The sequence below is a fragment of the Lissotriton vulgaris genome, chromosome 7 (assembly GCF_964263255.1).
Source record: "Lissotriton vulgaris chromosome 7, aLisVul1.2, whole genome shotgun sequence".
NCBI classification, from domain to species: Eukaryota; Metazoa; Chordata; class Amphibia; order Caudata; family Salamandridae; genus Lissotriton; species Lissotriton vulgaris.
Genome location: NC_141695.1, coordinates 1,674,791,184 through 1,674,807,210, shown reverse-complemented (window position 1 = coordinate 1,674,807,210; position 16,027 = coordinate 1,674,791,184). Strand labels below are relative to the sequence as shown.

Sequence of the window (16,027 nt, the reverse complement as noted above, 5' to 3'; positions counted from 1 at the left end):
AGAACTCAAACTCCAGGATCCTCTCATAAGGAGCCGGAAAAAAGAACTGACCTAACTGTCACCTATGGTGCATGCTGGGAGCAGAGGGTCTCCTGCAGGTCTTAAAGGCACGGTACCCGAACACTTGGAAGCCTTAAAGGCAAGGTGTCAGTTTCTTCTTTGTTTCATTATTGCTCTGCTATGCAGCCTAAAGGTAACTGCTGCAATTACAAGTTTTCCTTGTGGCAATAAAGCATTGCTGAATGCAACTTTTCAGTGCATGTCCTCTTTTCCTTATGGGCTAGGAGGATTTTGTGTTTTACAATGCAAACGTATGTAATTTCAGCATTTTTGCCATCTTGGAAACATTTTTAGGCTGCATTTGTGTGTCACATATGTGTATATATATATATGTATTTTCTATATACTCCGGGATATCGTATGTGGGCGGGGAGTATTAATAGATTATGACTATTGATGAGTATCCCATGTTTATTTCAAACTCGAACACCTGTGGGAAATGCTCAAACTTATATATTGTAGTAGAAAATCTTTATTTTGGTTGTAAAACCATAAAAGACAGCATTTCATGTCAACAATTATAAAAAAAGGTATCAGCAAAAATAATTAAAAGTATAAAATACATTAATAAAGGAAGATCTTTCGCAATTTGTCTATGACCACAGATAAAAAAACATTTCATTAAAATTTCAAAAATTGCAGACAAGCCCACCACATTGCAGCAAGAAATTGTGAGGTAGCAAATACTATATGCGTGCTCGTGTCATATTTTAAAAGCCTATACACATCTATGCAATGAATAGCACCAAGATTTTTACATAATTGCTGTAATTCTCTTCTTCTGATCTTATAGTAACCTTGGCAAACAAAAAAACGCGCAGTTCTGTTTCCTCAGTTAGTCCACAGGCGGGGCCGGCCATAGGAACATTCTTAGACCATTTATTGACAAATGAATGCAGGGGGAGACAACCATGACGAAATTGCAAGTAGAGTTTCCTGGCAATGGTTGGACGTGTAAAGTCCAAGCACGGCTCTAGTTGGTAAATGGCTTTTATATTCAGGAACTTCTATATTACTATGTGGTGTAATGTAAGTGGGTAACAGTGACAAGAACTATCTCGTGTGTAGTGAGGGGGCCAATATTGAATTGTTTATTACCCTTATTTAATAAGTGTCCCTAATGGTAATTAACCGAGGTCGTGCTACTTAAGCAAAGTACAGGGGGAAGGTCTCAACTTTAATAGTCTCGGGCCGCCACATTCTTTGGGGCTAGTTAGAGGAACGTTTCTCCAAGTTCAGCAAAGCTGGGGACCTGCATGTTCTCTGGAGGTTGGACATGCAATTTGGAATGGAAAATAACTCAAGTTATGGATGATTTTTACTTTATATAAAATAATTGGTCTGAGGTATCTGTTCAAAGCAAAGCAGGGAATCCATGCTTGCAACGAACAGTGAAGTGCAAAAAAGTGCAGAACCCCCGTGACTAGAAAGTAGGTAAATCATTTTTGCATTAAGGCCAACTAAAAAGGATCCAATTTTCTTTTGTTCACAGAAAGTGGCTGTGTAGCTGTTCAAGTGATGTATTTTCTCCTTCATAGAACATTACCCTGAAAATCCCATTCTTGCTTATAGGAGGCTCCAACTCCTCACAGATACTTACAACTATCTAAGATAAATATGACTGCTTCAGGTGTGTATTTTCTTCATCTTATGAGGTGGCCTCTGATGTATTTAAGTTTTCAGAAACATTCCGGAATAGGACAGATTTCCTCTGAATAGCTAGATATATACATATGTATCTATCCATGGACCCAAATCCTTGTGCTGCTTTTTTCAGTTCTTAGAGGTCGCTTCCTCGCTTCTTCTGTGACAATTCTTTATGTCTAATTCTGATGATACAGCTATGATTTTATCACAGGATAGTTTTCTCCATTGCATACAAAACTCCATAATCCCCTCTCCTCAGTCGTTCGGTGAAAATTATTGAGTAGTAGGGTATGAGTTCCCGAAGTGTTAGTGCATCTCTATAAAACACTTCATTAAATAACGACCAACCCAGAGGTGATCACTGTGAAACTGATCCTATTTTCACCCACACCGGACCAGTGAAAGAACAGCAGGAAGTCAACAATGCGAATATCCGAGAGGTGTGTATGCTAGGAAAAAGGAGAAATACATATCTGAAAAATGCAAAACTCTCTAGGAATCTACTAAAACCATATTTTGCTTCTTTAAGCTCTTAGAGGACATCACTGCTGCTGGACATGTCGAGTTCTGGTGATGAGAGCACACCCTTGTAAGCCCTTCAGACACTAGACATTTCAGGCTAATCTCTCATGTTAGGATATCTGTATAAATCATCTTCCCGGTGCTCCGATTAGATCTTCTGTCCATTTCCCCTTGGTCAACCACCGAACGAGCCACTCCCCACAGCACAACTGTACCTTCACTGAAGTACAGAATTATTTCAAGACAACCAATAGGAATTTACATGTCCAAATTCGAGCGTGGACTCTGAAGCCATTGATAAAAAATATTGCCTCCCCATCACCTCTGACAGTATAGGTGACTTGGTACTGGAAGCCAGACCGTAGTAATTTGTCATCTCCTTTTGTTAGTATCTGCTGATGAGAACTATTGTACTGGCGACTTCCTCCAATCTAGGAGCTGTTTGTCTTCCTGCAGAAAATGCCTCCTGTTGACAGCAATTAGAAAGGTAGTTTTCCAGTTAAGTAAGAACTTGTGTTCCTTTATTAAGGGCATTGCTAAACGGGGTGATGTCTTGCCTTAGCGGGTCTTGCCCTGGTTGATTCCAATGGACCCAAAATGTATTCTCCTTCATGTCAATGACAACCTAGGTGGCAATAGATCCATGATATCGCTGTAGTTTTTGGGGCTGACTCAGGCGAAGCAAGACATAGCGAGGGTGTGGAAGGACAAGGACCCCCATCCCTTGCAGTCTGGAAGAGGGGGGAATGGATCACTGCATGGGCTTGGAGGTAGCAGTCTATAAGGCATGGGGAGGTCCGTAGACACATCCCTAAGATTTTGCAGGAGTGGTGGATTACAGAGGTCCGAGCTCTGGGACAGCTAGTGGATGATGAGCTTCTGGTGTTTACGGGTTGAGACTGAGATACGTTGGTACGGGATAAGTGCTTGACTTAATGTATTTGTTATATATCTTATTACATTTTGGGCAGGACTATGGGCGGAGGTATTTGTTTTAGTTTGTGCATATTCTGCTTTTCTTTTTTTGTGTTGCCCTGCGGGCCTCATTTCTTACAAAAAAACTGATTGGAGGGGAAAAAAGCGCATTGCTAAGATCGTCAATACTGTTTATAATATGAAGGTTACTCACATCATTGCATCTCTTTCTATCTACCCCTAAACACTAGACATCCCAGGCCAATTTCCTATTGGCAGAGGTCAGTACAACCCTTCATGTCAGAGCTCTAACAGTAGGCCTCATTTTCACCCATGGTCAACAACTGAACAAAGAATCTTAACATGTGAACAATTACATAAAATAAACATCTTGCATAACTCCCTGAACAACTCTGCAAGCGAAGAACACATTTATAAAGCTATAGGTGCAGATAATCTCCTATCCCACCCACTTTGTGGCCATTGACCGTCCCATTAACTGTACCCAATGAGTTTAATGAGTCAATCTCTTGCTTGACTTAATCAACCAACTAATTACCCCCATATCGCTTGAATGCAGGTGAATTATGCAGGCAGTCCCCAGTATTATCACTGTATGCTATCTCCCTTGATGGATGTGGTCCCATGAGCTATGTTCTATCTGGACCTGTTCCCTCCTCTTTGCCTGCGGATTGCTCAATTCACCCACCCCCAATCAACATTTCTGTTCCCCTGTCACCATTTTATTGGATTATTCAAAAAAAGAAGTGGTCCTTTGAATTAAATTAAGTGAACAACTGATTTACCACAGTGAAATGCACTACCCAGAACAATCATTTTCAATTGAAGTTATTCGATGAGAAGGCGGCATCCAGAAACGTTTCTTTAGGAGGGCAGGTATGCAAATCGACAAGAAGACTGGGCAGCTGCCTAAAATGCAATTCTGTAGTCTTCGTGATTTAGTTACCACCAGGGCCCAATCTTGGGGCCAAGTCTGCTCACATAGTACTCCCACTGTCCGACTTCTGCTGTTGTTTTTTTTTTTACCTGTGCCTAAGTAACCAACATTAGAGAGCTGCTCATCTCCTGATGAGCAGCCAGAGATTAGCTCCTCTCTAAAGTGTCAGCTCAGGACTTGGCAATACTGAGCTCCATAGTCCACTGCTCCCAACTTTCATCAACATGATGGTCCCAATCCTATGGTCAGTGCTGGGAAAAAGGTTTCCAGGGTTCTGCACCTGCTCCTCTCTCTAAGTAAGCAGGTGTCTCCAGGAGGCAGCATCAGAACACCACTGGCAAGATAGAGAAAACATGCCTTTAGGGCTTTCTTAACCTGCACAAGACCCGTTTCCCAATCTGCACCCAAGTACAGCTACCTTCCCACCTTATTCTGGTACACTCAGCCACTGCTATGCCTATTTATGCATGCTCCAGTTGTCAGCACGGGAGCTCCTGGCTCCAATCTGCAGGTTCCTCCTCATGCTCTTTTCAAGTTTCCCTCTACCCACGCCTCTGCAGTTGATGGGAATTTGTCAGGGGATATCTTTCCCAACATATTGTGGGACCCTTCAAGTCGTGTCCTATTCTGGAGAATATAGGTGACTGCTATTTGCAAGCCAGGACACTTGAGAGCTCATCCTGTGTGTGTCCTGCTTTAATGCAGCCAACTTGGATCCCCCGCAAACACGTTTTTTGTGGCACAGGATAAAAGGACGCTGTGGAGAAAGCTTGGAGATTAAGAGTGCCAAATGCTGTTCTGACAAACCATATTACATCAACCCTGAAAAAAAGCCCAAAGACTATACTAATTACAACGCTAATTTGGGAAGGCTCCTCACGAGCAGTAGAGCTATCAATGCACATAAGGGATATTTCCAGTGAAGTTTGTCTTAAGATGCAATGATTTTGAAAGAAACTCCTTGAACAAACCTTTGTATATCTCTTAAGTACAATACTTACGAGCATTTCACCAGCATTAATCAATTCATGAGCTTCCTCTGTCTGGACTTGCAGTATTGGTGTTTCAGCCACACTTGTCTTACAAGTTTCTGACAGTTTAGATTCCTGAAGACAGCTGGACTCTTCTAACATTGGCATATCTGCATGAGCAAGAAAAGAACATGCTACAATTAATCAACAGTGAGCCTCTTTACAATGACACGATGAGGGTTTAGGAATCCTGATTTCTGTGCATAAAATAGTATGTCATCTACAACATAACTTGGAAATAAGTTGTGCTGCTGGCTAGTGTTGCCATCCAAATCTAATATTGTTCCAAATTGTGATACTTTCTCATGCTGAAAACTCTCCGCTTGACTGTTACATATGTGCTCTGCTTACTAGTAAAGTTAACCTTCTCTAGTATGTAACACTACACTCCTTTATCGTGCAACCAATCATAATTCCTGTTTATCAATCTCAATGTATCTATATGAATTAGATTATACTTCCTTCTGTTTTGAAAGATGTGTATTTCATCACCTAGTCATACATATTTGGTAGAAGGCAGTATCAACACATGGTTACCTTATTTTTCTAGAGAACTCGTTTAAGGCCGGCTACACTGCCTGACTCTTGTAGTCTTCTAGTGAGCCTTCTTTTCATGCTGGAACGTTCCCCCTCTTTCACTCTTTTCAGCTACTAGATTTTTATTTATTGAAACCCCGACTGAAAACCTTCAGAATCTTGATAAATATAGCTTCCTGATTAAATGGTAATAGAGTATCTTGTATAAAGATGAAAAACTCTGGGGGGGCAGAGCTAGCTGGCGAACGTGATGGCCGCTTGAGCCGAATGCTCCGCTGGTCTGCCGCACTATCCTACATGATCCTGCTGCCACGCATCTTTCACTGCCCCCGGAGCTGACCGGCCGAGTGTCTGGGACCCTGCGCGACCCTCGGAGGGGGTTTTAAGTGTGCGACTGGCCACTGCGAGTGCTGATCCAGACAGTGGCTCCTCTCGGCCTACCTGCGGCGCTGAGACTGCGACCTGGAGTTGCCTTTCTCCCCGGTGGGGCCCGGCGGCTTGGCGCTGCGGTGGGGGCCGGTCCAGAGTGTACTCTCTCCCCGACGCTGTGACGGGCGCTCCGCCCGCCATTGGAAGTGTTATCACTGCCGCTGTGTGCACAGCACTGGGACAGCTCCCGAGTGTTGCCGCCTCTGGCTACCCACTCACCACATAGTTGAGCCCTGCAGATGAGCTGTGCTAGCAGCGGCGGCGGCCATTTCGTGGAACGGCCTTGCTCATAGGCTGCTTAGGGTGAGGGGGACGTCGTGACTCTGGATGTGGGTGCGGAGAGCTCCTTTTTGTGGTGCTAATGTGGCCTCGGACTGCATGACTGAAGAGCTGAGGAGTGAGGCCCAGGGATTTGGATCTGGTTTATTTACTGGCTGTGGGCTGGATCCCACTCTTCCTGCAGCTGAAGCCTAGCCTGGCCAGAACGTGTGCAGTGCCTGGATCGGCAGAGCGCCCTGGGGGTAAGCTGAGCCCTGCTGGTGCGATTCCTGCGGCTGTTGGAGGGGGTCGACCTGCCCGGTGAAAGTGGGAGGCCCGGAGACGGGTGCGTTAGTCATCGCTACCGGTCTTTGCCGGATATCTTGCTGTCTCTGCGACTGGACGGCGATCCTCTCACGGCAGTGAGTGGCTGGAAAGTTTGGCTGGATCCTGGTACTCTGGCTTGGGGCACGGTCGGTGAGGCGGTGATCCAGAAATAGCGGCTAATTCTCCCTATACATTAAGCTGTCCATGTCCTGCTTCACTCCTCCCACACGAAATGGGGCGCGTTGATAGAACTCAGCCTAAGATCTCGTTTGATCCCAAGAAGTCTAAGGTGGGGCACCCCGCGACGGACGAGGGCCAGGCGGCGGAGGATCCGGGCCAGGATATTCAGACTCTGCTGGTGAATATGGAAAAGAATCTGCAGGGAGGCATCACTTCATTGGGCTCCAAAATGGTCGCCCTCACATATCGCATGGACTGCATGGCTGAAAGACTGGATAAGCATGCAGAGCGCCTGGACATGTCCAAGAGTAGGTTGATGGAGGTGGAGGAGGCCCACACTACCCTGGACACTGACCACAAAAAACTGGGCAAGGTCCTTCAAATCCTTTAAGACAAGACAGAAGACCTCGAAGCCCGCTCAAGGCGCTGTAATCTTCGCGTCACGGGCCTGCCGGAGAATACCCCAACTGGCAATATGGAGCTCTTTATGGAGAAACTCTTGAAGACTCTTTTAGGCGACAATGCCTTTTCGGATATGTTCGTGGTGGAGAGGGCTCATCGTTCGCTTGCCCGAAGCCCAAGCCGGCCCCCCCCCCCCCCCTGGCCAATTATAGCCAAGCTGCTTAACTACCGAGACAGGGACGTTGTCCTTCGTCTGGCCCGGGAGAAACAACCTCTGAGATATGAGGGGTCAACCATCTCTTTGTTTCCAGACTTTACAGCCTGTGTACAAGAGGCGCGCCGCCTGTTTGCACCCATGAAGCGACAACTCCGCGACTTAGGAGTGGACTATGCTATGCTGTACCCTGCCAAGCTGAGAGTAAACCGCCAGGGCTGCTCGACCATCTTTACCGATCCGAAGGCGTTTCAGAGGGCAATGAAGGACTGGGCGAAGGAGAGACGTAGCCCTCCGACTGAACGCCGTCTTGAGGAGGCGACTGGAGGCACATTAGATGAACAGGACTGAAGCTGCCTTGGCAGCACGGAGACGGTATAGCCTCTGGACTGAATGGGGCAGGGATCTGATTGCATGTGTATGACTTGAGATTTTTGGTAGTGTGCCTGTCTGTCCCTATTCCTGGTTAGTTGGGCTTCGTCGGGAGGGTACGGAGGCTACGCTATGCAAGATGGGCTGCGTTGGGAAATATGGTTCCGCCATGCACTCTACTGGGAGCTCCATGATTTTCCAGTGGATGGGACTGCTAGTGGGCTCCTAGTGGCTTTGTCAGAGGAGGCTGGCCACGCAATGTGACATTTTCGTTGCAGGCCCTTCTATGCTGTTCTATCTACAGCTTTGTGTGTTACTGGCACAATTTTCTCCTGCACAGGTTTTGGGGGGTTCGGGGGGGAAGGGGGGGATTGTTGATGTAGCTTCTTGTTATATGATAACCTCTTGCATAGCTTCACCTCTGACTGGTTATGCAACATTGCTTTTTATTGCTCCAATTTGTTATATTATGCTCGTCCTTACATGTCTATGACAGACTCAGCTGACACACCAGACTCGTTGGTCTTCGTCACTTGGAACGTCCGTGGCCTAAATGACCACCGCAAGGTACGCAAAATCATTCACTATTTACATCGGCATCACATAGATGTGGCGCTCTTACAGGAGACGCACTTGGCCCTGGACAGCCCTATACTAACCTACAGGGGATTGGTGGGGAACGTTAATGCATCAGGCTTCACCTCCCATGCTAGAGGAGTGCTCTCTTGGGTTAACCCGAAGTCGGCTGTATCTCTCACTCCATTGGGGTCGGACCGAGATGGTAGATACGCACTTTCTAGGGTGTTGGGGAGGGAATAGACCTTGTTCTTCTCAACATCTACGGCCCTATGACCACCCTGACTTTTACAACTCTCTGACTACCCTACTAGCGCCTTACTCCACAGATAACATTCTATGGGGGGGGCCTTCAATTTTACAAGACAGCCCGCCTTGGACAGGTCGGACGGCCCAGACAGGCGTCCTTCGGCCTCTGCATGTGCGGTGGAGTCCGCTCTTCTACGGTTTGATATGGCAGATGTTTGGCGACACGGGCATTCCTCGGAGGGTGGATATACACATTACTCAGCACAGCATAAAATCCATACTAGAATTAACTATTGGTTTGCTTCCCGATATTTGCTACAGTCGCTCCGTGCGTGTACGATCTTGCCGCGCACCTTCTCGGATCAGTCCCCGGTCCTACTATCACTGCTGTCCCCTAAGGTCCGTCCCCCCCGTTTTCATGGCGCTTCCCTCCATATTCTCTTTTAGACAGTGCGTTTCGAGAGGAATTGGCCCAATCCATTGAAAAGTTTTTTGAGACCAATGTAGGCTCGGTTGACTCCGTACAAACTGTGTGGGAGGCCTTTAAGGCATATATTAGGGGGGTCACTATCTCCAAACACTCGGGGGTGCTAAGGGCGATACGTTCTCGTTTGAGTGCACTAGAGCGCAGGCTGCGAGACCTTGAATCTCTTTGCGGGCCTGATCGGACTCCCTCTGTCGAGGAGGAACTCACTCGTACACTGGGTGAGTATCACGAGGAGGCGGATGTGGAACTTAAACACCTTGGGAAGTATGCTACAGCCAGGGTCTATGGCGAGGGTGAGAGGCCGGGTAGGGTCCTCGCGCAGCTTGCAAAACGCCGCAGAGATGGAACCGCTATTCCGGTTATGCACGATCCACAGGGGGGTTTGCCTCTAATTGACTCCCAGGTGGCTGCCAAATTCAGGGAATATTAGGCTGCCCTTTATTCCTCGAGGGGGCCGACCCCGGAGGAATGCATACTGGACTACTTGACACATAGAACTGCCTTGGCTCTCTAATCTCCATAGAGAGTTTTTGATGCGGCCTATTGAACGCGATGAGATTGTTCTAGCTCTTTCGGGCATGCGAGCGGGTAGTGCCCCTGGCAGTGATGGCCTTTCAGTTGCCTTTTATAAGGCCTTTTAGGACCTCCTTTTGCCTCATCTCCTAATCTTATTTGATGACATCTGCACCTCGGAAACTTTACGGCCGACTATGTGGGAGGAGATACTGGTGGCTATACTCAAGCCGGGGAAGCCAGCGGGAGATTGCGCCTCTTATAGGCCTCTTTCCCTCATGAATGTTGATGTTAAGATTTTTGCCAAAATTCTTGCGAACCGCCTCAGCCCCCTGGTCACTACCCTAGTGGCCCCTGAACAAGCAGGTTTTGTGCCCTCTCGACATCTGACCTATAATTTGATAACGGTATTTTTGGCTATGCAGCATACTCGCCCGGAGGTCCCGGCTATTGTGGTATTTATGGACATGGAGAAGGCCTTCGACTCCGTTGAGTGGCCCTTCATGTGGCACGTCTTGAGTTGTATGGCTGTCGGTGCCGTGTTTCTTCAACTGCTGGAGATGTTATATCATGAACCTACGGCCCGGATCCGGATTGGTACTTTGGTCACTGACCCAATACTTATTTACAGGGGTACGAGGTAGGGCTGTCTGCTTTCCCCGATCCTCTATTTCCAGACTGCTGAGCCTCTGGCCTGTGCTTGCGGGAGTACCATGGACATAGAGGTATCCGCTTTCCGAATTATCGGCTTGTGGTGTCTACATACACTGACGACATGTTGTTGTACGTCAGAGACACGGAGACTAATCTTTCGCCTGTGCTACGGGAGGTGGTGCTTTTTGGCTCGCTTTCGGGTATCAAAGTCAACTGGGATAAGTCCATCATGTTTCCCCTTACTCCGGTCACGGCCTGCTTGGATCCGGAATATCCGCTGGTCTGGACCACTGACTCTGTATTCGGCTTCATACTGACTCGGATATTATTTTAAGGGAAAATTACGGGGTGGCCATTTTTAAACTAAAGGATGATATAGATGGTTGGATCAGACTCCCGCTGTCCCTGATGGATAGGATCTCCCTGATGAAGAGGATTGTTTTGCCACGCTTCCTTTTTCTCTTTCTAAACGTCCCCATGGTTCTTTCGAAACAATTCTTTCGCCGCCTACAATCGATGATCCGGCTGGCCTGGGCGGATAAACAACCCAGAACGGCATGGAGGATTCTGTCCTTACCATATGTGATGGGGGGTTTGGGTGCTCCTGACCTTGAGCTATACTACAGGGTGGCGCAGGGCTTCCATGCATACCACTGGATACACGGCCCTCCGGATGTCCCACACTTGCAGATGGAATCTATAGTGGGTGACCCCAAGCCTCTCCCGTCTCTTTTATTCGCTCCTCAGGCCAGACACACAGGTATATTAGATTTGCTTGCCTGTCTCACCCACGCCTGGCACAGCTAACTTACTATATTCCCCTTTGACCCGCCTGCAGTGGTGTTATTGGCTGGCTCCGTGCAGGGACAGAAGTGTTATTGCGGCGCTCGAATCGCTTAAGGTCCACACCATCGGGGATCTTTTTAACGATGGGGTTGTCCGGTCTGTGGAGGACATTGTGAGTGGGGTGGAATCACCCTTGGCGCTGGCTCTGTTGCAGCTACATAGAACTAGGCACGCTCTTAGAGCGCTTTTTGGAGATGATATGGCTGAGCTCCAGGAGGTGCTGCCCCTGTCGGTGGTCATTAGGGCTTCTTCCCCGACCAGGCTGGTGTCCAGACTTTACCACACGATGTTAGCGGCCAGGGACTGTGCTTATTCTAGACCCCGATTGGATTGGCAGCGGGATCTGCAGACGGAACTTTCGGATGACATTTGGCGGTATTGCTGTTTGAGCTCCAAGAGAATATCACTTAACGGACGTCACCGCCTGGTTCATTTTAAATATCTTAATAGGGTGTATTAAACCCCAGAACGGCTCCATCGTTACAGCCTAAGCGAGGAATCGAAGTGCGACCGCTGTGGTGTGTTAGTGGCGGACTTCTTCCACGTTGCATGGGACTGCCCTGGGATTGCTTGGTTCTGGGGGGGGCGGTTTTTGCGGATGTCAGCCGAGTTTCTGGATTGGACCTGGCTCTGGATCCGCTACTGGCGTTGCTGGGTTATTCGAAACCAATTCCAAAGACGCTTAGGAGACTGGTAGATATGGCTTTCCTTCTGGCTAAACGTTGCATTGCTATTTGTTGAAAGCGTGGACCGGACCCACCCTCACGCTGGCACAATGGTCGAGGGACATGATGTACTGCTGTCTCAAACCGAGAATTACAGCGAGCTGCTACCCCCACGCAGTAGGCCTAAACATTTTTGGTCCCTCTATGTCTCCAGCAGACATGCCCGGACAGCCCTGCTGGATCGGACAAGGTCCACCGAACTGCTGATTCACCTTCTGAAGTGGGCTCTGATACATAATGACCTTCCTAGATGACAGTGGGTGGTGCCCCTTCCCCGGCACATAATGGGGGGTGTGTTATGAATGTGTAGCCCTATGCTGATAAATACGTTTCCTGGCCACAAGATATGACTTTACTGGTGTTGTCTGCTTTCTTTTTTCAAATGCTGTACGATGGTTCAGAGAGATAGCTTAATGTATTTCATTGTTAACTGGAGCGTCAAGATATGTTTGTACACCTGGTCGCACACTGCTATGTCTGTAACCTTTCTTTAGTTTATGCTTTTTCTCCTTGAAACTTTCTAATAAACATAATTTAAAAAAATTACAAAAAAGATTAAAAACTCTGGACAAAACGTTTGTGAAACTGCCTAGCATTCTGGGCCTTCTAAAAAATTTTTCAACCCTGATTTGAGGACAAGTCATTTCTCACTCAACTAGTGAAAGGAGTTACTGGGCAAATTAGGAATAATATGATTAAAAGGAAAACAACCACTTTTGTTTTGTTTTCACTTAGGCAACACACCTGAATACAGGTGAAACGATGGGCAACAAAAAAGCCTAGTAAGGGGGAAAAACATGCAGGAATCAAGCAGAAAGAACTGTTATTTATGATAATAGTTCAGCTTCAATGGTTGCTTCACTGAAGTCAAATTTAGAATATTCCTATATGCCTGTGACGATCCTGGAAAATGAAATTTCCAAAATTAGGATAGTCATTCATGAGACGTCTAAAGGTTTAATTAACTAAATACAAGCAGTACCTCCATAGATGGCTATTTTTTCCATTTCTTGTATTTTAAATACTACATAAGGCAGCATTTCAGCAAAAGGCCTGAAATATGCTGCAACAAAGGAAAACCCCCAAACGTATAGAAAAAGAAAAGTCTTAAAGGCTAAAATTATAGAGAACTAACAATCATGCTCTGTTCCTTTAAGAAGCCAGCTGCTTCTGTATCTCAGCATGCTTTGTACTAGCATATACGTTACAGGACCAGTTCTTTGAGGATGACAGGCAGAGCTAAAATGTTTACAAAACGAGCTTGATGTTCAAAAATAGATGGACCAGTTAGGCAGGTGTGTGTATGACTTCACTGAAGAGAAATACAATGCAGACTTAGGCTTACAAGAAAGTAATATTTTCTTCTGTATCGCAGGATCTTCACTGTAAATCATAAATATAGAACAGAATAGCATGCTCATTCTGAAAAGTTTGCAGCCTTCAGTTCCGAAGAGCAAGACAATCAAGAAAGCTTACACGAGACATTAAGCTGCCCTCCCTTTCAGACGACGACCGGGAGACTTTAGAAGGTGTACTCACCTCAAAAGAATTGACCAAGGCAATTAATGACCTTCGGCCTGGGAAAGCTCTAGGACCAAACGGTCTCCCTATCGAGTTGTACAAGCTCAAACCAGACTGCCTGGGCCCACATCTTAAGAATATGTTCGAGGATAGTAACGCTCTGGGGAAACTGCAGAGGGAACAACGTATCGCCACACTGGTGGCCATCCCTAAAGAGGGGAAACCCAGGGAGGTTACTTCAAGGCTGCGCTCTACTCTAGACCTAACAAGTACCCACTCACAGGACCTACAAAGCACTATGTCCAGTTTGGCATATTGTGAGCCGCAAACTGGGATGGGCTGACAAACTCACATTGGCTACCGTGCTCTGGGTCGCCAAAAGGCTGGGTACACTGGGGCGTACAAAAGGATTTCGTAATTGGGATCTGATAGGGATCTCCCATATCAAAGATCTATAGGGGCCCACGGGGATGGTGACTTTTGCCTCACTACAGCAAGCTTACGATTTAGCGCAAACAGAGTACTTTCGGTACATGCAGATCAGGCACTCACTCCAGTCTAACATTCCACCTGGTACGACGCTCCTGGAGTCCTCTCCCTTTGAGGACAGACTGCTTGACGGTCATTTACCGGAAAAGGCGATCTCCCTCACATACAAAAAACTCATACACCACACCCCTGACCCCTTGCTGGCACTTAGGAGGAAATGGGAGGCAGACGGTCTAGAAATTGATGACGAGGAATGGAGAGAGGCACTTTCCTCCCCCAAAGAAGTAGTGATATTGGCGAAATTGAGGCGGATACAACTAAAAATATTGCACGGAGTTTATATCTCGGGTACACGTCTAGTACTGATGGAGAGGAGTGCAGACGGGCTCTGTAGGAGACAGTGTGGGGAGGTAGGGACAATCCTTCACATTATTTGGGAGTGCCCTATAATACAAGCATACTGGAAGCGGGTGCATGAAAGTATGCGTACAGTCTGGGAGGTTGATTTGTGACCCCAAATTAAAAGGTGCCTCTTGAACATCTGGGAGCCCACGGACCTATTCGCAAAGGGCAGACTATGGGCGACGCTTGGACAGGTGATTGCAGAACGCAATATAGCACGCCTATGGGGAGCGGGATCACCTCCAACGCTCAGTGAGTGGAAAAAAGACATGGACTGGTGTATGCTGCAAGAGAAGACAGTCTATGTGGTCCGGGGCTATCCCCGGAAATGGGTGGCAATTTGGTCAAAATGGAATGAATACCGTGGACACTGGTGTGAACCTCCCATGATCCCCTCCCTTGACGAACAGTTAACGCCACAATGACTTCTGTACTGCCAACAGCTTGTATAATATGACATCTAAAGAGTTATGTTTTGTATAAGAATCTGTGAATGCAACACTGTAAGAACTGTGATTATATATGTGTAATGACGAACGAGTTGATTTTTGTTAATAAACAATTATAAAAAAAAAAAGCTTACACGACATTGAAAGGTATTCCTTAGAACAGCATGACCAAAAACTGTAGTCACTTTAAAGTCTGTCTACACAGTAATTCTTGCTAAAAGTATGACCAGAGTTCCAAGTGACTGCTCTACAAATGTCTAACACTATATCATTTTATAACCAAGCTGCAGTAGCCACTTTCTCGTGTTCAGAATGAGGCTTAGTGTTGTGTAGTTCCTATAAACCTATATAGGATCTGCACGTTTAGACAACATACACTGTAGGATTGGAGTCAGACTGATTTTGGACGCCCCTCCGATATGTCACCTTGTATACCAGAAAGCTCACAGTGCCACTAGAAACCCCTCTTACCAAGGAGAGATTATGACATGACAACCCTGATCCCTCAGGATCGTGGACCAGTGTACTACTTTTCACTCGGTCACTCATGCTCACTTAGTCACAGAGAGATACACAGAATAAACGGTGGGGATGTTTCTCAATTAGCATTTATTGAACTAGCGTCAATCTAGTGTAAAATAGGTGAGCTGAAACAACCATTATACAGTACCAGATATACACGATTATAAGCACTAAGAGTAAAAGGATGATAGGTTTCTACCATCGTGCTAAAACAATGAATACAGGCAAGTATATTACATACATGACAGTAGAAAAAATGCGTACTCCTACGATGCGTCCCTAACTAGATGTACCTAAGTTTACCTAGTATATATGTGGGTGTAAAGCCATGAATCCCTCTAGGATAAAAATCAACTCCATTGCCTGAAGGGAGAGACTGTGGGCCCTCGTCTTGGTCTTGAAATGGACACCCCGCAAGAGTTGTCAGACCACTGCGAGCTGGAGTGTCTGCGTGCAGGAGCCTCAGCATCTCACATCAGTGTGTCAGCATGGACGCCTTTTTCTCCTCAGACTATCTCAAGAAGAGATGATGTATATATACCCAAAGTGTACCCCTAGGGATAGAACTTGCTGTGCCATGTCGGACTGGGATGACAGAAGGAATGACCCTTATACATCGTTTTTATGCAGGAGATGGTAGGCGTGCTGTCCTGCTGTGATTTCAAGGCTCCTCATGCATAATGAATGAGGCTTAAATTTTTTGGAGAAAACCCAATGTTAACTTTGGACATCATCGTAGCAA

General features: G+C 46.5%; 1 protein-coding gene across 3 annotated transcripts in view; it reads right to left on the bottom strand.

Annotated features, from left to right (window-relative positions):
* RAD21L1 (RAD21 cohesin complex component like 1) overlaps window positions 1-16,027 on the bottom strand; it is a 1,036,426-nt gene that overhangs the window by 120,576 nt on the left and 899,823 nt on the right. For all 3 annotated transcript variants that reach the window (XM_086932732.1, XM_086932731.1, XM_086932733.1), the window contains one exon: window positions 5,104-5,243. In XM_086932732.1, coding sequence (XP_086788858.1) covers window positions 5,104-5,243 — 140 coding nt within the window. The remainder of the gene's footprint in view (window positions 1-5,103; window positions 5,244-16,027) is intronic.